Here is a 24,349-nt window from a genome sequence, read left to right as displayed (position 1 = left end):
TGCAATTTCTTTTCTTTTATTTTCTGAACCGTTCATCTTGAATTTTTATTTATCTTATTATGCTAACGGGGGGTTGAACGAGGAAATGTTAGAAATTTCCATCGTTCCAAGATCATTATCATCGTTCAAAATCCCTTTCCATCCAGTAAACAAACTAAATTTCTCGTTTCTCTCTGCCCCATTTGGATATCAATCTACAAGCAATTTGTATTTCATCAAACATCCCCATCGTTACCGTTTGAAGTAAGGCTGCTTCGAGTCGCGGTTCAGGGGTTGTTGGTCGGGTTTCGTGCAGGATAGGGGAAAGGTCGGCGTGGAGTTCTGGGAATTGCACAGTTGCTCCGTGAGATTCGTCGTAGGCCCATCAAAATACGGCTGGGCGGGCAAGGTCAACGGGTTCCTGGGGAAGTTCTGCGGCAGTGGCCAGTTCATCTGTTGCCACATACGATGCCTGGCCTCGACCATTGCCAGCAGCTGCATGAAGTTGTGCTGGGCACCGTATGGAGGCGGTGTCACGCTCCTTGGCAGGCTCATGTTCGACATCTGCATCAGGCTGCTCATGTAGAGTGCCGTAAGGATTTTGTGATCGGCCGTGGGTAAGCCCGCTTCGCTAGCCTTCATCGCGTCCTGGAGTATCGTCATGTTTTCCTCGATCGTTTTGCTTGGATCAGGATTGTTACACTTCTCCTCGTCGATCCTGTTGATCGATGCCTCGCTGCTACCTTCCTCGATCGTCACGTTGGTCGCTGGCCCGCTCTCAGTGTTGTCGTCCTTCTTTATCACCAGGTTCAATGGCTCCAGACACTCGGGCTCCATCGCACTCGTGGGTCCCCGTTTATACCCACCGGCACGCTCGAAACTGATCCATCGAACCGCGATACACCGCGTGTGACAACCTCTACTCTGTTTTATTCTCCTTTTTCTATTTTCTCCCGTTTTACGTTCTAGTCTTTCGTTTTTCGTGTTATTCTATTCTAATCTATTTAGTCGCGTGCCAAGTATCCCGTACACGTGAACGTTCATCACGCAGTGATCGACACTGCGGTTCGAGCAACGTCTTATCATCCTTCCGCTGGCCGATTCGTCAGTGTTGCAAGCATCGTCGTAGGAGCACGTTGCCTCGCGTATCCTAACAGGATCGAGAAACTCGAGAACATCGGTATTCACGCAGCCCCTCGTTGCTTTACACTCCACCACGCTCCTAGTCTTCGCGTCTTCGTGTTCTATCATCGTATCGCACGTCGGCGAATAATTTCGACGGAACAGTCCTTGTTGTAAACAGCACACATACACGCACAACATTTACCCCCAAAACGTCTACACCGACATGAACGGCGGCTGGTTCGAGACGACGACACCGGTAGTGACCGCGTCAACCCGGAAGCAGTCGAACAAGCACTGTTCACGCCACGTCTTACTCATCGTCGTCTGCGCGTCGCGTATCGTCCATCTGAATCGCTCCATATCGTCGTGCGGATGGCATTCAAACATTCATGAGCGTCGAATCGCAGGGTAAAATGTCTCCAGGGGCGGCATCTCGTGCACGGGCCCTCCGCCGTCGGTATATATCCTCGTCTCTCTTGCTCTTTGGTCCTCTCGGTTCTCACTAGCTCCGAAAAAGAAGAGGCAGAGAAGAGAATAAAACCTCCTCTCGACGATTCTTTTCGTTTCTCTCTGTCCAAAAAGACCTTACTCCCTGGACACGATATTTTCCTTTCTTCGGCTTGCCTCCTCCTTTCGGACACACGCGCGCGGTTATATCGTCTCTCCCTTTTACTGGCACGATTTTATATTCCACACGGAACGAGCACACGGCAGTGTTACAAAAATATGATAGAAGAAAAATAAGAAGAGAATCTGTCTCGTCTTTCTATATGTTTGGTATGCTGTTGGTTGGTACTACCGTCTGTTTCCGCGTCGTGCCTCTTTTCCACCACCCTGTGTTATCCCGCATCCAGCGAAAATGCGTCGTTCCTGGCGTCGGTGGAATCACCGAGCGGTGTTACGACGATTGATTATCCGCGAGTGCGGAAGGGGCGGCGGGGTGGAGGGCTGCACCGTGGGGCCATCATCGCGATTCATGGCTCCGCAGCAACGACACCCTACCATCCGCCGATGTATAATTCGCGCGTGGGGGGTGAAGATTGCATTCTCTCCGCTTTCCCTGCGTGATGCCTTTTTTTGGCGGGCTGCGTGGCGCTACCATCGGCACCCTCACACTCCCGCCGCGACTCTCTCTGCCTGGGACCACCACCACCACCACCACGACCACCACCACCACACGGAACGATATATGCCACCTGCACAGGGACAGAGGGTAGTTTCTCTTTAGTCTCCACGGATCAGCTGCTTTTATTATATATCTTCGTTATCGATCTGTCTCTTTCTTTCTTTATATATGTATATATATATATATATATATTCCCTTTTTTATTCGAAAAGAAAATGCAAGCGCCAAGAGGAAACCTTCGACATCTGCTCTTGCGATCCTGACACGTGAGTCTGATCGATCCGTGACCTCGTCTCACTCCCGCGTAGATATTCCAACGTGAAGCATCCAGTTTAAACGGAGCCCGAGAGCACGTGTATTACAGTGTATTTCTTTCGCAGGTCTCTTCCAGATCACGATCATCTACAGACGTTAGAAATTTAGTGCTATCAAATGAACGCTTGATTTTCAATCACGTGACACGTGGCTGGATCGAAGGTCAAAATGGAAGACAAGAGAGCACGCGAGGTTCACGAGGCGGCTCGTAAAAGTCCGTCGCGGCGTCCCGACGCTTCGGCGGCACGCGACGCTCCCCTCTTCAAGAACGGCCCTCGTCGTCCAGCAGCAGCTGCCAGCTGATCACACGGCGTGTCTCGTGTACGGCCTTGTACACGCGTGCCTCGAATGTAGGAAGCGCGACCATGCGGCTTTGTATACGATGCTCGGGCCAGGCGATCGGCCGGGTACTAATGCAAATTAGAAATCTGTTTAAGAGGGTAATGATCAATACATAACCGGCGGCGGCGGCGGCGGCGGCGGTGCTGGCGGCGCCAGCAGGCGCAGACGCTGTGCGAAGAGAGTCATTCAATAAGTGTTATACGTCGCTCGACGGTGAAGGGGGAACGACTGTACGAGGGGTTGAACACCCCGTGACGTGCTACCCCCTATGGTCGTCAGTGAAACTATCCGTCAACCCGTGATACACTGCCAGTCGACGCTTCTTTATCAACGGACGGGCCGAACTAAGCGTTTTCCTTTATCGATGGCAGGATATCAAATCGTACCTGATGAAGAGCAACCACATATATATCCACGTTTTTCAGTTTATGTCCAGATAGACATCTATCTGACGCAAACCAGCCAAGAGTCTTCCTTTATCGATAAAAGGATATAAAGTAATATCCGATGGAAAGGAACCATCGATTATATTCACGTTTGTAAGTTTACGTGCAGGTTGATTTATCCGGTGCGTATCGGTGAAAGTGTCTTTCTTTATCGATAAAAGGGTATGATATGGTTACTGATAAAAGGAAAACATTATATATTTACGTTTTTACGTTTATGTTCGAATATAGTGTTTCTCTTCGTCTATTTACGAAGTGTCTTCTTTATTGATAAAAGGATATGAAATAGTAGCTGATAAAAGGTAACCATCGAGTATTTATGTTTCTTCATTGATGTTCGTTTGTAGCGTACCTTTTGTTTTTATCCACCGATGAAACGTTTTTCTTTATCAATGGAGGGAGATTAAATAGTTAGCAACCGATGAAGAGGAACCACATCACATATTTACGTTGATTCGATTATCGATTAAGCGTTTTCCTCTACCAATATTTTACGTCTGTTTTACGTTCATGTTCATTTTCGCTATCTATCACCATCGAAGGACAATGAAAGATCGTTGTAGGTAAATGTTTCGTTCGAGGATTCGTTTTATCATCGTACACAGAGGATATCGTCCAGAGATATTGGTTTTTGGTTCAGTAGAACGAAAAAGAGAGATAGTCCCCTGGTTTAGTTTCACCCTTCTGGCGTATCCATCGTGCATCCAGTAAATTATCGACTGGCCTCGGTAATGCTTCCCCCGACTGCGATATTTACCAGCGAATGCGATCAAAGCATCAGGCTTGTAGAAAGCCGTGTTATACCTTTGACAAGCTGCTCTTTGCAATATATCGATGTATCTACGCTTCTTCTCGTTTTTTTCCCTCGAAACTTTCTCTCGTAAATTTCATACCAACTCCGATCGTCCCAATCAACCGAATGGTTACTCCACTCGAATTACGATACTTGATACGTTATAAGTATACTCTGATTTGTTTTCAATTATTGAAATTATTAGGATGGAAAATTACGCATGATACGAAAAAGGTATAGAAAACGTGCGAAGTACGGTGCTTTCTATAATACTTGGTAGGTAAAACGATTTTCTACCGAGGTTCTATTTTTTCCTTTTCTTTCCTTTTTTTCATTATACTCTCAAAAAATATGAAATTGCATAAATATTCGCAGTTTAATTGCCAGTATCGATTAGAATTACTCCAAGGCTTAATCCGATGGAATATCTTTCCGATCAGTAGACGGTAACGGCGAACTGTTTGACTGTGTCAATTGTAGGGAAGGATCGATATTTATGTTCTGCTATACGTTATGAATGGGGAAAAGGAATAGGGAAAAGGTTATTGAAGGAGATAATATCGTTTGATTCGGTGGAATGGACGTAGGTGTCGCTGAAATATCGATAGGAACGAACCTGTGATTGTGATCCAGGGTGGAATGATCCGTTTTCGGCGCCGAGGATACCAGTGCGTGGGACGCCAACGCGTGTGCGTGCGGACTAAGTCCAGGGTGCGGGGGCATCAGACCCGTCGGCGAAAACCGGTAGAGATCACTGAAAAAAGTTACAGAAAATTTCGTTATTTTTGCGATGCTGGAGAATTAACGAATGATTATTACGATGTCGCAGTAATAATTAGACTACGAATGCTCATGCGAGTTTACACTTCCACGAGCACAACTAACTGAATTTTTCTGAACTTAACGAAACTTAAATTTTCGAATATTTTATTCATTCTTTGGATATCTTGTACAGTTTTCTATGTGTATATTCTCGATATTTTTGTATCAGGTTGTTGCAAAGGTTTCTTTCGTTTCATAAGGAAATAATAGATGCCTGGCATTTTTTGTTTCATATTACTTTATTGAATCATGTATGATCCAATAGAATCATAAAACGGAAGAAACTTTTGGGACAACCTAATGTCGTGAATCTATTATTTCCTTGTAAAACGAAAGAAACTTTTGAACCTTGAAACTTTTCATCCATTTTGTTCTATTGGATCATACATAATTCAATAAAATAATACGAAACAAAAAATATTCTACGTCCATTACTTGCTTAAAAAACGAAAGAAACTTTTGGAACAGCCCAATATCTTTAAAGCTTTACATAAATGCGTAAACATTCGTAGTACCAATGATTTTATAAATGACGTTCGGTCGATGGTTTCAGTGTTCTTCACCTCTTGAGGGATATTAGATAATTTTTCCTCAATTCTAGAGTTATTACAGAAGATATAAAAACAATCGAACGATTTCTATTCTTAATAGATTCATCCCTGATGAGGTAAAAATATGTAAGAAAGTTACGAGTGTTATTGTTAATTGAACGTGTCAACGCCGTTTAAGGAATAATAATAATTTAACAATATAAGATTCTTCAAAATAAACAGATATTACAAATATTATTAAATAATTCGTAATTAATCACGTAGATGGATGGTGTAGATAACTGAATTTGCAATATCGAAAGTTTATTGCAGGATACAAGTTGAAACGTTCATCGATCAAATTATTTGTGTGGACGTAGAGAGACGCGGAGTGAAGTAATGTGTAACAGAAATTAGAGTGTTTGTATGAACTTGAGAAATCCGATTTCGATCACCTACTAACCTTGGTAAACTAGAACTTGTGATGGGCAAACTCGTGGGATATGGACTTCGGAAACCAGTGCTTGCCGGGGAAATAGGGTACATGCTCGGTGTGTGCCTGAAACGAAATCGTTGCTTGTCAAACAAAAGCATTAGTCTGAAAGCAATTGTCTTCGTACAGTACAGTCTCTGTTGTTAGAACGGTTTTCATGATTTCTCAAGCGTTTCCTTCTCGATTACCATGTAATTCTATTTAGAAAGGAGAAGGGTTAACGAATGAATTTCACGAAACTGAATATACAGAAAGCTTTGGAAAAATAACTGTAACGCTTATTCTTCAGAAAAGCAGCAGATCAAGAAGTTGACTTTTTTAGACGACAGAATACATGGAATTTTTTTTTAAATTCTGTTACCAAAATAATATTTAAGTTTCAATCTTTTTAATCAAATTTCCTTGGCGCATGTGTCTTCGTTACTTTTATTGAAGTGTTCCGACACGATGCTAATCTTCCATTGCAAGTATCAGCATCATAGAATTACGTCTAAACCTGTAATCTCTGAAGTAAAAATTCATTCTATTACGATTATATTTCAATTATCACAAAAATCATTGTGGAAGATATTTAATCTTCTAAATTTTGCTCCGCAGAATTATGCTTTGAATTTTCCATTATAATCTCTTCTTCACTTTGCAATAATGCCTCTAAAAGAAAGCAATCTTGAAAATTCGATTTCCTGATAAATTTCAATGAAATTAAAATCTTCACCCTTGAATTCAAAATTCCCGCCATCGTATTTCGTTTCTTCTTCAATTTACAACAATCTCTTGAAAGAAGGCTGACAAATCCTTCAAACTACAATTTACAAAATTGAACACGACTTTTACTCCTTCAAACTGAAATTTCCTCCATTTCTTCATTTCTTCTTTCCACGATAATACTCCCCAAAAAGACACGAATCTTCCAAACTTCAATTTACACGATCAAACCTAAATTTCTAGCCTTTTAAACAAAAGTTCCACCACAATTGCCTCTCCACTCGACCAGAAATCTTTGTGGAAGCTGTTCGCGGCGTGCTACTTCCTCGAACGCGACGAATGGCTCGAGATCGCCGGGGAAAAGTGCGGTTCCGCCCTCCTAATTGAGAAGAACGAGCCTAATCACCCGTGGAAAATCTCAATTTAGGACGATTCGAGCAGAAAGCAAATAACAAGGAGGGAGGCAGCCTCTAGAAGAGGGTTGGTTCATGCGGTCAGCGTTATAGGTGGATCGGCGACGATGGCGACTACGTCGTTCACCAGCGATCTAATAGACCGGAACTGAGAGGATGACCAAGGAAACGGAGCCGTGATTCGGCCGGAAAAACGAGAACTGAATCGAGAAATTTGTTGGCCTATTCTTCTCGAAATTCTGATTTTTCTTGCCTCCATCGCTTTGATTCGTAACTTCTTCTCTTAAGATACGGTAGAATTATTTGAGTCAGTAAGATACCTGGATCAAGTCAGGTAATTCAATGTGCTGTAGTTGGCCAAATTTGGTTATGAACGATTTTCGAGCAATTTGCGTTTGAAGATCGCAGACATATTTTTGGTTTTCTAATCTTAATGTTACTGTCTGACTAAGCGAAAGACTATGACATAATTGAAAACGAAAACAAGATGTAAGTATTTTAAAAATAGCTGCTAAGTTGATACAGTTTCGCGGAAACGAAATATAATTATTAAGTATAATTATTAAAGCAAGAGATATTTTAACATCTTCGATATTTGAATATTACGACGAGCGATGTTTAAAAAAATATTGAAGAATATATGAAAAACACGCGTTCTTCAAGCATAAATGGAAAAAGAACCTTTATAACACGAGATGAAACTGCTCCCTTGTAAAAAGTGGAACTTATTCTGTTCTTCGCCTATAGCTTTTCTCTGAAAGGTCTTGAGCATCTCATAATATATTTGCAAATTCCATAATTCTGTGCGAAGTTCAAGATTGAATTTTAAAATAATGGAGCACAGCTGACTCAAATAATCTTTTCAACGACGGAGTACGAACGCACAATCGGAAGATGAGAAAGAATAAAGGAAGGAAGGGTTGAAAAGGGGAATATCTGCGAGGTTAAATAAAAATCACGTTTATCCTGGTCGAGTGGCGCGTTCGAGGGTTGAATCGTTAGTACGCGAAAGGTAGAATTATAATATTGTTCGAGAAATTGGACGTTTCTCATGTAAATCGGTCCACTTGTCATCGAACTCGAATCCTTGGAACTTTTATTTCGCTTTAAGCGTATCTCGTATCGTGGGTATTCGATCCGTTTCTTTTATCCACGTTTCCCACAATACGAAAATATGATAAACGGCTCTTCGTTTAATCGTGACGGGGACGTGAAATTATCGGGAAATTGTAATATTCCGATTCTGGTACCTAAAGTCGACAAGAAGATTAATTATCTCTGTTATTTCATAACGAGAGATACGTAATGAGATTCGTTTAAGCAGTTTTTTGCCGGTGACGTTTTATATCGTGGTATATTGACTTACCAGGAAGCGGCGACTTGCGTCATTTCCGGACTAAGCATGGGGTACGGATATTGACCCGTGGAGAAGGGATACATGGGTGCTCTCGTCAGACCTGTAACAAAAATCAGTGATGCTGTTGTTCCGTTCTCTTCAAAAGTTCCTTTATCTTGTCACGAATGGTAAGTAACTAGATATGCCAAGCGATATCATAAAATATACAACGGGGACATTGAAAAATATTAATGGAAGTTATACATGATTTAACACTAAACCTATCAGCGCCGGTCAAATTGACAGTTTTCGACAGGTAATTTCTAACCTTTGCCTAAAACAAGCATACAATATATTTTTTTGGTATTTACTTTTAGTTTGCTTTTTTCTTTTCTAAGAAAAAATTGTATTTTGCCTTGCCTATCGCGGGCGGTCAATTCTATCGAACGATTTCTACTTCGTGAATTTTGTTATGGACCTAGAAATTGTATATGAAGTAATAATTGTACTGGATAAAGATAAGATTGTCATTGTTAATACCGAAGTGCTTTCTAAATAGTAATATCGAAATTTAAATAATTAAATAATATTGGTACATTTGCTAACGTCGAGGAGTAATTCTAGCATTTCTAATTTGCAAATACCTGAATACATGATTGAATAGTAAATCAGAAACGCGATACATAGCTGTATCAAAGTCCATTGTCTATCTAAAAATAATAATAACAAAATTTTATAAATTACTGAAATACTATAAATCCAAGAATTTTCCTCTATAAATTCAAGAAACACAACTTTTTGTAATTAAAGAATCTCATTTAGTGACATATTTTAAGTGATATTATTTAATGTTTAATTGTCATCATTGTGGACGACTTTCCACTAGAAAGAGATCGCCAATTTACCGAGGATATATTTTTATGGGGTTGATCGGTACGCCGACGGCGTCGCGTCTCCTGGTCTCGTATCAACGGATGCAGGATAAACGTTATTATGGACGAGATCAAAGTAGAACGATCCGATTGGAGAAAAGGAGGACTATGTATTTAATATCGAGCCGTTTTGCACAAACACAAATCGGATGACCCGGCGAGCGGACATTGATCGCTAGCCACAGTCCCCTCGACGTTCGACACTATCATCCGTCTAAAGAAAGTCTGTTTGATAACAATTTGCATCCTATATCATCTTCGTAAATGATTGTCAATTGTATTTCGTAGAATATACATTAGAGAATGTTAGGAACGTTTATGTGAAGAGATGAAATCTTTTCTACATGTTCTGTAAGAAATATTTGCCCCTATAGTAAGGAAAAGATTTTATCTAAATGTAAGTAAAATAGCGCGAATTATTAATTAAAGTGTCTCTAAAAGTTCTTGAAATTATATGCCCAATTTACTCCAAGTTTAGAATTGACGCGAAGCGTATTAAAAACCCCTAACAGAATTCTCTCACGTACAATCAGTTCCTCCAAATCTAAAACTAGTTTCTCCAAGCAGAAAGATCTCTCTAACCCATGACGAAAGAAATAGAAAGATAGCTATCTGTCCCTCAACCTGTTCCACTCTGTTGATTGTTATGGAAAACCTTCTGTATTTGCATTATCATCTCGGACCGTCGTATAATGGAAATATTACGCGAGTTAACCAGAGGATGAAAATCACTAGTACTCTCTACGATTCAAAACGTATTAGAAGCCTTCAAGATGTTTCTTATACACCGATAATGTACCAATAACGGTCTCAAAAATCCCGATAATTACATTTTAAATTTCCAACCAGTAGCCCAACCAACAAAAGCCCCATCCAGCAAAGAAGGAATAAAAAAAACTGAATATCTGTTGTTGGAAGCCAGACTCCACCCTATCGATAATTACTGGAAACCCCGTGTATCCACACTGTCACCCCGGATCGTCGTTACACGAGGCTGATGACGTAGGTAGAAGGAAAAGGGGTGCGCGTAGCTTTCACAGTGGCGGTATCTAATACATAACCGGTATACGTGCTGCAGAACCGGTCGCGGCCCCCGAAGAGCCCCAGAAACGTCGACTGCCGCCTATAAGTGGGGTGCCTTTGGCGAGGCGAAGTGTAATTGGCTTCATAAGGGTCGACGAGAAGCGGCCGGAATATCGGCAAGCCCTGAAACCGCTTGACGAGGCCAATACTTCTCTCTTTCCTCCCCTTGCGTCGTCGTTGCCCCTCTATAACGTTCGTATACTGTGGATGGACTCTCTTTCCACCTTCCACCCGGTTCACCCCGCCTTCGTGTTCTTCCTTTTTGCATTTCGAATATGTCCCGAAGGCTACCGTCCCACAAGCGCGACTCTCCGGTGGCGCACGAAATCGGTCAACGCGTGGTTTTCTACGATAGGGCCACTCCAAGCCCTGCAGTGTCCGGATAACGACCGTGTCTATCATTGGACGAGATAGAGAGGCAGAGATGCTGTGGCTCTCGATTAGTGGACAGGGTTGCTTGCAACGTTTCGAGAGTAGAGACGCGCGATGAAAATCGAAGCTTAAGGGAACACGTTGCTAGAGGAAGTTCCGGCTAATTGAGCGTTTTGGGACGTTGTAAGCGTTGTATGGTTTTGGGATTGAGGCGAGGCAGATTGTTCGATGATAGGCTGTTATTTTGGCAGACTCGTGGTACAGTTTGATGGAACTTTGGAAAGTTAGCGTAGACTGTATCGTAACTGTAGTATGTTATGTTTGGTATAGTCTGTTTGTTATACATATCATGACATTTTTGTATCTTCTTTGTTATGTTCTTCTGTTCTCTTGATTCGATATCTCTTGATGAAGTTAGACGAATAATTGGTCATTGATATTTTCAATGCACGTTTAGTCCTTTTCAACGAGAAATGAAGTAATATTTTGTTATGTTTAGTATGTTGATATATTCTTTGTTATATGTTTTCTTGTTTGTTATACCCTATGTTGCGTTTGTTATAATTGGAGGATGAAGAAGAATAGACGAATTAGCCCATTGATATCTGCAATGCGTGTTTACCCTCTTTCCAACGAAGAGCAAGTAATACTTTGTTTATGGCAATGTACAGTTTAACTGTTATTAATTATCAACATTTGCTAATCTTCATATTCTTGTCTATGCATAACTAAATTTATTCCTCGAAACGTTTCTCAATCCTTTGATAACAGTTTCCCTATATCTTCTTCTTCTTCTTACTATTTGTCTGTCCATTGCAGAACGATCTACTTAAAGCTATACGTTCCACTTTGTGCTTCCATTCTATTATTTTTCTAATTACTTCCATTATCAACAACTTATAGACTAATCTACCAATAATCCCCCCTCCCCCGTAACGAACCAATCCAAACCCAGGCTTACATTCTTAATAACAACTATATCGAATTAACTACGCAGCCTTAAGAATCATCTTAATCTCTCTGTTAACTTCCATCTTTTGTTCCTAAAATGGAACCTGTAAGATTACTACCTACAATCGAAGATGATTCATTAGCATTCGGAGTAAAGGGTTGCTAGCCGATCTCCTTGGACCCGGAAGAATCGATGCCGTGAAACGGAAGACAGACGAGTCGATATCGAGACCGAGAGACTCGATTCGCAGACTGAAAAGAGAAAAATGGTCTGAAGGGGTTGGTTGGTTCAGTCAGCTCGTGGAAACGCAGGAAGGGGTCGTTATCTGTCCGATATCGTGTACGAACAAGGTAAGGGACGAGAATTAGAAGTACGAACCGCGGCTGAGTGCAGAGCAGAAGAAGAACTGGATGATATAAGGGAACCTACGGAGGGTTGTGGAGGCGGGGGCCAGGTCGGGTGGGTTGAAAGGGGTGGCTCGTAATATCCTGGCGAGTCCGCGGGCTCCGTCATGTGTGCTTAATCACTTTCCAGTCGACTCGGCAGTCTGCAACCCCATTATCGGGGTCTCACCACCCGGAAAATTACTCTTTTATTCTCGAACAACTCGAGCTCCCGGTGTTCCGTATACCGCGATATTCTCTGTCTTTCCGTCCCTCGTCCCGCTTCTATTCCTTGCCTTCTCCCTCCGGTCGACGACTTCGATGCTTTTCGACTATTTTTTCTTTTTCTTCCTATTTTATTTCGTAGAGGAGAGCGGACAATTCTGTGGTTTGCTTCGCACTGATTTAGTTGCGACTATTACAGGATATCGTTAACATTTAATCGATTATAGTTACCGGTGGAGAACTATGGGGTTCGTGCCTGTCTCCGCAGGGGAGGAAACACGTTTCCCGGGGCGAAATCGACAAAGGGATGGTTTTTGAGACGGAGGGTTAGCATAGGTACCGTCGCAGACTCTGCTGCTTTAATCGTGTCTCGATATCAAAGACTAGTATGAAATGGAGATTATTGTGAAAACGTATATACGTGTGTATAATTGAATCGCTGAACGTTAAGATAACTATTACCTAGAAATTTCTTTATGTGAAAATTTGATACGAAAAATTTTACACAACTACTATTATTAACGAATTGACAAGTTACAAATTCTAGGATAATCAATAGGATAATCAAGTAACTTTGAATTCTTCAAATTTACGTGTAAAATTTCATTCGTTTCATTAGCAAACTTGTTACACTGTTGTGTAATGAAAATCGTATGGTGTAGGGATATTTATTAACTTTGGTAACTCGTAACTTACGACTCGCAAAACTTCGCTAACAATATTGCGTAAGATGTAGTTCGTAAAAAAGGCGGTTTCAACGATCCTAATATTCTAATCTTGAAACCAACGAGAGGATCGTTAGTAGGAATCCGCGAAAATCTCAAGGGCGCGTACTTGGTTCCCCTCGAAGGTGTAGGGCTGCCGAAAGAATAACTTTCGCGAAAGAAGGACCTCGTTCTCGGGCTGACTCGCGTACTCGAGCCGAGGTACTCGACGTCTGCTTGCGATGAGGATACGTTCAAGTGGTATTTTAACACTCGAACGAGAGGAAAAGTGTATTTACGGCGGCGCGAGGCCGCGACACACGCGTGGAAAGCCCGACAAAGATGTCAAAGTGACCGCTCGAAGCGGCGAGAAAACTGGAGAACCTACTCGTGAAGGATTACGGTGCTCGAAGAATCGCAGCCACCGGTGAAAGAGGCCGAGTGGCTTTCTGCTTGTAACACGCGCGCGCAGGGGTGCCACAGGGGTGGCTATGATACTCCTCCTGGTCTTGTTTGACGTTCTATTATGTCCATTAATCGACTGGGTTGATTTGCTTTCGAGAGAAGATTCGTGAAGTTAGTGTGGCTTATTCTTGTGTAACGGAATAGGGTGCAAATTATTTGGGGTGCCTTTTGTGAGTTGCCAGTAGTACGTTTGAACAATCGTAACTGCTACGTGCTATTATCGCAGCTGTTTATGATGCTTATTGTGTAGGAGAGATTCCGGGTTGGTTTAGGTAACAGAGGAATATGACTATTGGTATTAATATTCGTATTATTATTTTTGTTAAAACGGAGAATTCATGTAAGATTTAATGAAAGATACGCAGTTGGTACATCAAACGATAATAACAATTATTCGGAGGAATTTAAGGGTTGAACAATATTACACTTGTTTGAGTGCCATTGGTGAAAATTGTTTAGCTAATTGAGGGATAATTGAGAAGGTTAACTTGCCTGTATAATTTGTAACATAACTGCACGACTATTTTTGCATATAAATTAGCATAAATTCAAACCTAACAAGTCAGTCAATTGCCAAACTTCTGAAACTCTATCTACACCGGAAATTGCCCACACCAAATCGTACCAACCAAATATACAAAACTATCAGAGCAAAAAAGGTAACAGGAGGAACAGTGCGAAGAAGCGGCTGATAATCGCGACGGAAGCTCGAATCGACGGAAGTACTACGAAAAAGCGAGAAAACTTAAAAGAGAAAGCTCGCCTACGTTGGGGGAGGGGGTGGTGTGAGAAGAGGAAAATTAAGCGGATCAATGGTGGAGCAGGGACTCGACGCTCTCGACTCTCCGGTACCCTAAACCCCACCTTTACTGTCATCACCCAACTCTTTTCTGTTTCATGGAATCCTGGAATAAACACGCGGTGAAAATATAAAAGTGCAGCTAATTAGAAATATATTCCTGAAAGCGAGAACATCGAGCGAGAGAAAGAGCTGGGACTGTCTTCATAGACGCCGACTGGTTGGTTTCGAACGCTGGAGAGACAAACAGAGAAAGAGAGAGAGAGAGAGAGAACATGGAACAAAGCGAGAGAAAAGTCGAAAAGCAATGCGTTAGACAAAGATATACGCGATGAGTAACACACAGCGACATACCAGAGCGACCTTACGAAAGAGGACACACAGAGAAGTAGAATATGGACCGAAGCGAGAGAAAATCTGGAAACTAATGCGTTAGACGAAGATAGACATAGTTGAGTAACACGTACATACAATACCAACCTCAGGGAGGACACATGAGCAAGCAATGGTGGAATAAAGTGAGAAAACCAGAAAGCTAGTGCGTTAGACAAAGATAGGCATAGTGAGTAACACGCATACAGACATAGTAAAGGAACGGAGAGGGAAGGAAGACAGGGACGAAGAGATGACGTGACGTGGGAGGAGGCAGAAGAGGAGTAGAGAGAGGTTAGGGGAGGGTCTGAACGAGAAAGGTGGTGGCAGTGCTCTTGGTCGGGTGCTACGTAGCACGAGAGAACGGGTGAGTGAGTGGGTGGTGGCTGAACAGAGCCGAGAACTTCCTAGAAGAGGAACGAAGAGGAAGAAGATTCTCTCGGTGGTTGTAGGAGAGGGAAAGAGGAGAACGAGGGTGAACTCGAGCTTAGAGGGAAGGAAGGAGCTGGAGGAAGTGTAGGAGGAGAAGAGGGTGGGGACAAAATGCTCGCTCGTTTGCAAGACAAAGAACCTGAGCCGCCGTACGAACTCGTAGTCGTGCATAAACGCTATCAACCCCATCTACATATTCCAGGGACCTAGGGGACGTGGGCGAGCAGAGGGTGACGCGAGAACTAGGCCCGAGGCAGAAGGAGAGAAGAGAAAGATAGCGCGCACGCGCGCAGACACGTCCAGAATCTCCGGGTAGGCTTTCTGTCTTCGTTTCTCTCGATTTTTTTCTCTCCTTTCGCTGTTGTAAGTTGAAACGATCGCTTTAGGTGGAGACGAACCGAATTCGAATCGTTCTCCTTCGGCGATTTTAGTTTTGTAGGGAGAAAAACGTATTGTAAGGATAATGGAGCGTAATAGAAATTGGTGGATGGGGTGGTTTCAGTAGAGTCAAAGGATGTGAAAGATTTCGAAGTTTGTGGTAGTTACGGGGTTAAAAAGAAGGCTAATTTGAAAATAGTACTACTCATACTATTGCTTTTACTACTAACTTTAATTCAGCTGTGCAAGATGATCCTGATTAAGAAATACCAATTTCGAAAGTTAATTAACAACTTGCCCGCAAATTAATGCGAGATCGCGCGATGCTACAAAACCGATTCTCATCTCTCTCGACCTCGTGCTCCTCCTAAAAATAAAGAATCAGAAAAAAGGCCAAGTATGCCTGAAAAATTCCGTGTCACCATCAAAATCTACCACTATTTACTAGTTTCCCAAGCTTCCTCTTACCCATACTTGACATTAAAATACAGTGGCTACAAAGAGTATCGTCGGCTATCCTTATTTTCCAATGAAGTATTCTTTTGATCAGGTTCTACATTTCGTTATTATTATTATTCATTCATAGGTCTTATGTTGATATTTATTTCACCTATTAAATACTGTAACGGGTACCGTACTTTGTACATTTTTCATATTCCTGTTATGTATATTCTATGCATTATTTTCGCAGCTGTAAATCTCCCATAAGCACGGTAAATACAATGGTGTACCGATACCATATGTAACCACCGTAACTATCGTTATCTGTGAAGACCGTTGGTACGCGAAGAAAATACACCGGTCATCGACTATTAATCCACATTGGCTGGCGAGATGATAGCGAAGGGTTCCCAAAAGAGGCAGGGGAGGCGGTCTCGGGGGCGGGTGCAACGAGAGTAGGAAGAAGAGAAGCTGTAGAAATAGAGAGGCGGGTTGAAACCCCCTTGACCCGGCGCCAGAGGGAGGCTGCATGCCTGGCTGATTAGCCTAATGGTGAGTCCTCCTCTTATTCTCCTACTTGACGCCAGTTCGCGAGCCTCTCTTCTCTCTCTTATCCCACCACCGCTTCCGTTCTCGTCTCCCTCTAACCTTCTTTGTTAACCTCTCTAGGGACGCCCGGTCTCTTCCTACTTCTCCATATCTCTCCCTCCGAGTTTGAGCCGCGGCATCGACAGCGGACCCTTCATTCGATAAGAAATATTCCTTCAATTAGAACCCCGCAGGAATACCAATGTTTGCACGACCACCACCAAACGAGACCACGTAGAGACACAGACGTGTTTTAATTTGCCTCGAGAGCAAAAGACACTGTGCAGCTAGCTCGCTAACCCGGCCTATGTACGTAGCCGACTCTTGAGAGGAGATTCTCTTCTTTGGAGGCTTCTGGAAATGCTGGATCGTTTTATCATACGGCGAAGGCTGTGGAGATTGTTGGTTTGTTTTCGAAGAGAATTCTTGGTTGTATATTTGCTTGATTTGAAGTGGAATTATGTGGGTAAGAACGGAATGCATCTTTTTAGCTTTCGGCTACGTGATTGGAAATTTCGATATCAATATTTTAAAGATAAAGATTCCCACATTACTATACTTTTTTTAAAAACTAATTTTTAGAAAAGTTCGTTTTATAGCTAGATACTTTGTTTAAAAACAAGCAACCGGATTAATGTTTCTGATTTCAGTGACTTTACTTACGCTTGCATAACTCGAGCGTTAAGTAAAGAAATTTCTTGAAACGAAACTTTGAATTAAAGTTGCTCATTTGAGTACGGTTTGGATGAAACGCATGGATGAAACATGTTATAATTTGAATCGTTTCGTTGCTTATTGTTGGTCGAGACAAGCCGCAGACAAAACCTGTTTGTATTGTTCGTCTAGGACAGGGATGGTGTTTAATATTTGCGCGGATCGATACAGTGAAATGATACGCGAAGAGTTTACCGCTAGCCAGACCGTGTTGCTCTATTACAGGGAACGAGAGAAGTATTCCATCAATTACAATTTGAGAGAGTTGTCAATATTTGCGCCGACACTAGTGGTTTAACTTCGTAAAAGAATTATTGATTCAACCGATAGCACGGGGTGGAACCTCTCTGTGTATGTTTTGCGGAAAGTTGATGATGGTTTAAGGTTAACTTCCAGAATCAAGAGGCAAAGGGGTGAGTGCTGTTGGATGCCAATGCCTCACTTGGAGTTTAACAATTACACGATAGCTTTATGGCCACATTGTATTCATAAAATTAACACGATCTTACTTTTTTCTAATCGTAAACACTTATTGCTAGTTTTGTTACTTTAAAGTTCGAAATTTCAGAGATCTAAAAATTGAATGCACGTAGATTGAACACACGTTTTTGAACCCGATATGCGAATCTTCACAAGTTTTAGAAATTTAGATCTGAATTTTTGACATTTGAATTCGAGTTTCTGAAATTTAAATTTGAAGTTTTGAAATGTAAATGTGAATTGTTGAAGTGTAGATTAGAATCTTTGAGATTAAAATTCGAATTTTTGAAATGTAAATTCGAAGTTTCGAAGTTTCAATTTGAATTTTTGAAATTTAAATTTCTATGTTTAAATTTGTACTCTCGGAATCTCGTAGATTCAAAACTTCTACGCCCTTTTATCGCGTGGTTATCAAGAACTGAAGACCACCGAAACACTTCTTCGAAATGAAGAATTTAGGAATTCGGAGATTAGCAAAATTAAAGTAAAAAAAGATCTCTTCGTGTAAATCAAGCCCTTTTTGAATAAATATTTCATTTTTCAGAAATTCCAACTTCTATAATTTTGAAATTTCCAGTTTTAAATTTAAAAGTACTCGTGTAAATTTCAATCCTACTTGAACCATTAATTCGACCACTGAGTTCAATATCCCCCTCCAAAAGTTTCCAACACACTGCTGCAAGAAAGAACTAAAGAAAAAAACGATATAACCATCGTTGAACCTGTTCGAAGATACAATTTAAAGGCGATATTCGGTACTCACCTGCCGCTGCGGCTGCTTTACCCGCATCGAGCGTCCCGTACGGTGGAATTCCCATATGAGCAGGCGGAGGCTGAGTCAGGTGGTCCCCATTGGGGCAGAAGAAGGGCAAACCGCTCGGATGCGTCCCCGCCAGGCCCATCTTGCTCGCCTATAAATCAAACAGAGAAAGGGGAAACGGTTAGCATGAACGGGCGTTGTGAAATCGAAAACAAGTATATATCCGGCGTCGTTTTCGATACGGTATAGCGTACAAGCCTCGCGTGTCGACGTTGCATTATCGTTATCGAGTAATTAATTAATACGGTGTTGATTAATGCTTCGTTAATGCAGCCAGGTAATTAGCAATCCGCCAGGGGATATCAATTAATTAATTGATACTCCGGAAGCATCGACAGGTGTTTGCGTGAGACGATATAAATTGATTTCTTTTCTCCATCACCTCCCCCCTATCGTTTGATCGATGATGCGCCGCCTGTTTTGCTAATTGAACTTCGAAATTTCAAGATATCGACGCGTTATGTAGAAGAAGATTAATCGGGTTTTAATTTATGGATTATTTCTCCGTTCACATGTCATTAAGAAATATAAATTTAAAATATTCAAACATTGGAACATTCAAAAATATCGATACCGTTTCAATATTGAAATATTAAGAACGTGAAACATGTATAATTAAAACGGATCGTAGAGGTTAAAAAATAAAAAGACTAATATCATAATTGATCCCTAAAAACGAAGAATCCCCGATTGATCAAGTGGTGACTATAAAGTTATCCTTGATCAAACAACGATCAGCCAGTTACCATCAAAACCATCCCATTTACCACAACCTTCCTATCATGAACAAGTTGGCTTAACGATCGAACAAAGGTAGTATCCGATTCTTTGATCGGCCCCTGTCGAGTACCATTTCCGTTCCTCCCTATTTAACATAGACATTAGCATCGTTGTCCTTGACGGCATTGGACGAGTCGTCCCATCGGCGAGGAGGACGACACGGAGGACTAAAAAGCCCTCGTTCTCTCGTCGAGGAGGAAATATAATATACAATTCAATAAACTCTCGAAGGGGGAAAAGCGCGCTTATCGAGAGGACGAGCTCGAGCATTAATTTGCAAAGACGGCGGCAGCGGCGCGCGCTCCTCGAACGTTCGAGGGTTCGTTCTCTCGTTCGGCTTTCCATTCGCCGGCTCGACGACGTATCGCCGAATTCGAGTGGCCCTTCAACGTCCTCTCGCGCGACGAGTCTCATCCCTTCTTGTCCCTTCTCCCTTCTCTCTTTTCCTCTTCCTAACAGTCGAGTAGAGAAGAGAATTAGTTCAATCTAGGCACGGCGCGAGGCTCGCAAGGTCGCATAGCCTCAACCCCACCGAGGTTTCAACTCTCGCGGCGGCGATCGATACCTCGTCGAGTGGTTGTCTCTTATCAGTCGGTGCTTACCATGAGTGCAGCGGTATCGCGCATCGATCTGACAGCGAGTAATAGTCCTGGATCGAGAGGCTCCCGCTCCATCCAAGTCAGCACCCTCGACAGTAGACCGACGGTCTCTTCCGCGGTCGGCTCGTCTTCATCCTCCTCCTCTTCCTCGTCCTCCTCGTCGTCTGTCCCTTGTTGCTTCCCGCCCTCGTAATCGGCCCACTTCTCTTCCGCCTCGATCTTCACCCCGCGGCAATGATCCTCCTCCAACTCCTTCTTCCTGACGCACCAAGCTTCGCTGCTCTCGTCGTCGAGGATCCATTTGCTCAGTTCGTCGTCGCTGACCTCCAGACCCACTTCCCGAGCAACGTTCTGCAGCTCGACTAGAAGCATCCTGTCTTCCTCTTGATCAGACGCGTGTATCCGAGACGATAAAGTGAGGCCGATGACGTTGTTCGAACAACCGATCGAGGGGTCATCGCGATCTCGCGGCAGGATCCAACTTCTTGCGAAGGTTTCTGACCTGACGCTTAGCCATGCTCTGTGCAGATCGGCGAAAGCTTCCTTCAACGTGAATCTCTTTAAATACGTGGTTAAAGTATCTGTTTCTTTATTAGGATTGGAGATTTTCCGATGGACTCCGTAGCAGGCTCTAGAAAGAACACCCGTCGCCAGTCTGACTCTTAACTCTCTAATTACGATCCTCATTTCGAGGCAATCTTTCGGTACCACGAACAACCTGACTAATCCATCCGCAGCCACGCAATCAGCTTCTTGTGGCAAATAATCCGCGGTCTCAGCGACCAACACAGCTCCGTCGGGATGCATAGCCATCGCCGTCACGGCAAACTCTCGATGGAACCACCAGAGGAACAGATCCACCGTGAGAGAACCCCTGCCACCACCAGCGTAGATCACAGGCTGGCTGAGCATGTTGACTCGTCTGAGGCAACGTGGCCGCCAATGGCGACCGGTTACCAGCAGTCGCGTCCTGTGGTGGCCCTCGTGATCCGCCGCCCCCACCACCCACACCCTCTCGGAATCGCCAGCTGTGGAGGTGGCGCGACGTCGTCCAGGCAGGTCCCGCCAATCCAGGAAGGACACATGTGCGAGGTAGATTCTACTGCGGTCGTAGCTTTCCAGAGCGTTCCTCAGGCTCTCTATAACGGACGAATGAGTGACCGGAGGGCAGCCTCTTATATTAGCTTGCGTGAACTGCTCCGTGACCTTGTCGGAAGTCGTGGAGACAGAAGAGGAGAACGGCGAGGAAGAGGAGACCGTCGAAGAAGTAGGAACACAAGTAGACAACGTTGATGGCGTAGCAACCGCAGATTTCTCCGTTATCACCTCTCTAACACTTCGTGACCTGATGAAACACTGTCTCTCCTGTTTCCTTTTTCTGATTCTATCTTGATGTGACTCGTTACCATACCTTCCAGAATCCACCGTATTTGCTTCTTCGTTCGTTCGATCATTTCCTCGATCATTATCTTTGCTTGAATTATTCTCCCGAGAGATAGCTCCGGTAGACGTAGACGAGGTGGAGTGTGCCGGCGATGAGATGCTCGACGGAGGCGAGATAGACCTTCTAGACGACGCGTCCGTGAAGGAGGACGCAGCTGGCGAAGACAGAGACGTGGACGAAGATACCGTACCATCGCCTTGATTGGGATCATCCTCGGTAGTAGCGATCCGCTCGCGGCGGCGTTGTCTGCTGGTCGGCCATCGTTGCACCAGGGTGCCGTTTTCACGGGGCTCGAGGCCACTCTCCAGGGGCTGGCGCATGCGCGCCGCCCACGACGATCGACCCTCGCACGCTGCCACCGCAGACTTACTCGTTCTGGTCGTCGTTGTCGTCGTCGTTGTCGTCGTTGTTGTCGTCGTGGTACCTTCATTCTGAGACTGGCCACTTTTAACGGTTTTCTCTTCTTCGTCAGCCACGTCCGTTGCCTGTCCTGTTTCTACCTCGGCTTGTCGACGTTGCTGGTCATGATGATGATGGTTTGGCTGATGACTATTAGCGCCACGTATAGCGATAGACCTCGATTTGGAGGTCGCCCTGGCGTTGAGGCGCGTGCACTTGCTGCCACGGGGCGACATCGTCCACGGCGGAAGCGTTCCCGCGGCGGAGGAATCTCCTGGCCAGCGGTGGCCTGCGAATCCCACGGATTCGGTGAGCGTTGGCGCGCGCGCGACCGTTCATCCACGGCGTGCCGGCTTCGCCTACCAAGCGATGACTGAGCGAGCGGCCGCGACGCAGCCGTCAAAGGCCGGAGCGGGAACTAGAAGGCTTTGATGTACCGCCGCCCCGGCGCGCACAAAGCGAAAGCGGCCCCGGCTCGTTGGTTGGCATGCCACGGGGGCGGGGGCGGATAGAGCGAGAGAACGGGAACACGGGCGAGCGCGCGCCACGGGTACCCAGTCAGAGAGAGAGTCGGAAAGAGAAAATCGGTGCGAGGGCAGGAGAGAGAGGTACAGCAGTGCCGACAGGAGGAACTGGGCGGCAGGAGGAGGATGAAGGAGGGAATACTCGCAAGCAGTTGCGAGACAGAGACGGAATACACCGCCGGATGTACAGTCACCAAGTGCTTCGGAGAAGGTTTAGTATCTCTCTCTCTCTCTCTCTCTCTCTCTCTCTCTCTTGCTCTCTCTCCGGTGATAAAGATAAAACAGCCAGCGGAATTAGCGTATCGAGTCGCGGTGCTCATTGATCTCATGGTGACATCGTTTATACATATTGCTTCCATATCTTTCTCTCAAATTTCGTAGGTTGCAGTTTGAAATTATATATAGATTGGTGTTTGTAATGTTTGCGGTTTCAGGTTTGTTTGTAGATTGTGATTTTTATTTCACGCTGTCGTTATTTCATCGTAAGTACGTATTTTTGACAAGGTGTACATGAAAGAGATTTCCATGATAAACGAGAAAGGTACATACGTGTTTAACGATGCGAAGTTAGGTGAGGTTAGTTCGAGGATTTGGTGATGTATAGGTGGATGAACGTGGATAGTAATCGATGACCTATTTTAGAATCTTCTTAGGTGAAATTCTGTTGTCGGTGGAGTTTCATCTGCTTCCGAGTTTGGTAGATTGGTAGAACGTATTTATGAAATCGTAGAAAGCATGTTCAAAAGATGTTTAAAACAATTGACGTTATCATAGGACTTCGACAGAGGAACTGGCAATTGAATTTTAATTTGAAGAGTACGTCTCGATGAGGACTCTATAGAATTTGGAGAAATTCATCTTCGTATCTGTTGAAGTGGGTCTCACTTCTAGGAAAACTCTACATCTTCTCTAGTGTTTAGTTTTTCTTAGTCCTGCGAAAGCTACAACTAGCGACGAACGCGACGCGTTCGTTGGCCCTGGCACAACGGTTCTCTTTCCAGCGGCTTCTTTGGTCTCTATTGTAGTACCGCGGAAAGATCGCCGACATACACACAATGTCGACGATAAAGCGCAAGTGTCGACAAGCCGAAAGGGCCGGAAGACTTCAATAGGCCTAACGACCATCGATATATTTTCGGCAAGGCAGTCGTTGGCCGTCACTTAGCCATCGGAGAGTCAAGTGTCGAGAGCCGTTAATCGACAGTCGAGAGTTGTCGTAGTAATATTACATTACCGCATTAAGTTCACGTTAAATAATCATCGTTTTCCGTTTCATCCACTGTAATAAATCCATCTATCAATAAATTATCATATTAGGATACAGATCATTAGAAATCCTAATTTCTAATATTTCTGAATATAGAAATCCTATAATACATTCATCTCCGCATTTCCCCTCTCTATTGCGAGATAAAACTTCAACAGTATCTAGAGAATTAATCGTAATAATCTACTTTTCCCATTTAGTTCATCATCGTACAATGACATACTCGTGAGAATTCGCTGCTTATAAAGAGATCTCGAGTTACCTTCTAGCGATAATGAAGACTCGACAAAGATGGAAGAAAATGCGGAGATCCTAACCTATCTTTTTGAGTGATACTTGACTCGGAAAATGGTCGTACTAGTAGGTTCACGACTAACAAGTATTCAACGATGATATTATATACGCCAATAAAAATTATACTTAAACCTTCTAATCTTGGAACAACCTTTCAATTTGATATCTAATAACTGACTTTTTAGATTCACACGAACATACTCTTTCGAGTACAATTTGACAATAAAATCTCGTTATATTTTCAAACTATAATACAAATCCTACGTACTTCATAATGTATACATGTTAAATTCTATCGGTAATCGTTTCGTTAAAACGTTCCATATTGTCAACAAGCACTTGTATCGAAAACCTTAAATAAAAAGAAAAGAAAAAAATTCGTGGAGAGATAATAAATTGCAACAAACCAATAAACACTATCTGTTATCGAGAAAAGTGCACGGTTAAGTCTGTATAAATGCTCTCGACGATCGCAGA

At 43.3% G+C, this 24,349-nt stretch overlaps 1 protein-coding gene across 7 annotated transcripts in view; it reads right to left on the bottom strand.

Annotated features, from left to right (window-relative positions):
* LOC138181950 (protein pangolin, isoforms A/H/I/S) overlaps positions 1 to 24,349 on the bottom strand; it is a 281,070-nt gene that overhangs the window by 17,990 nt on the left and 238,731 nt on the right. The window contains exons 1-5 of one of the 7 annotated variants that reach the window (XR_011173657.1): positions 19,948 to 22,462; positions 18,509 to 18,656; positions 8,456 to 8,546; positions 5,942 to 6,037; positions 4,743 to 4,880 (exon numbers count right to left, since the gene is read on the bottom strand). Coding sequence is in view for 5 of the 7 variants with exons in the window: in XM_069117354.1 (XP_068973455.1) it covers positions 4,743 to 4,880; positions 5,942 to 6,037; positions 8,456 to 8,546; positions 18,509 to 18,656; positions 19,948 to 22,023 (2,549 nt within the window). In the remaining 2 variants the exon portion in view is untranslated. Of the gene's footprint in view, positions 1 to 4,742; positions 4,881 to 5,941; positions 6,038 to 8,455; positions 8,547 to 18,508; positions 18,657 to 19,947; positions 22,463 to 24,349 lie in introns of those variants that run through there. The other 6 variants (XR_011173656.1, XM_069117354.1, XM_069117352.1 and 3 more) reach the window with 6 other exon arrangements.

This window comes from Bombus flavifrons, chromosome 7 (genome assembly GCF_040668555.2).
Source record: "Bombus flavifrons isolate JBK064 chromosome 7, iyBomFlav1_principal, whole genome shotgun sequence".
Lineage (NCBI taxonomy): Eukaryota > Metazoa > Arthropoda > Insecta > Hymenoptera > Apidae > Bombus > Bombus flavifrons.
This window is presented reverse-complemented; position numbering and strand designations above follow the sequence as displayed.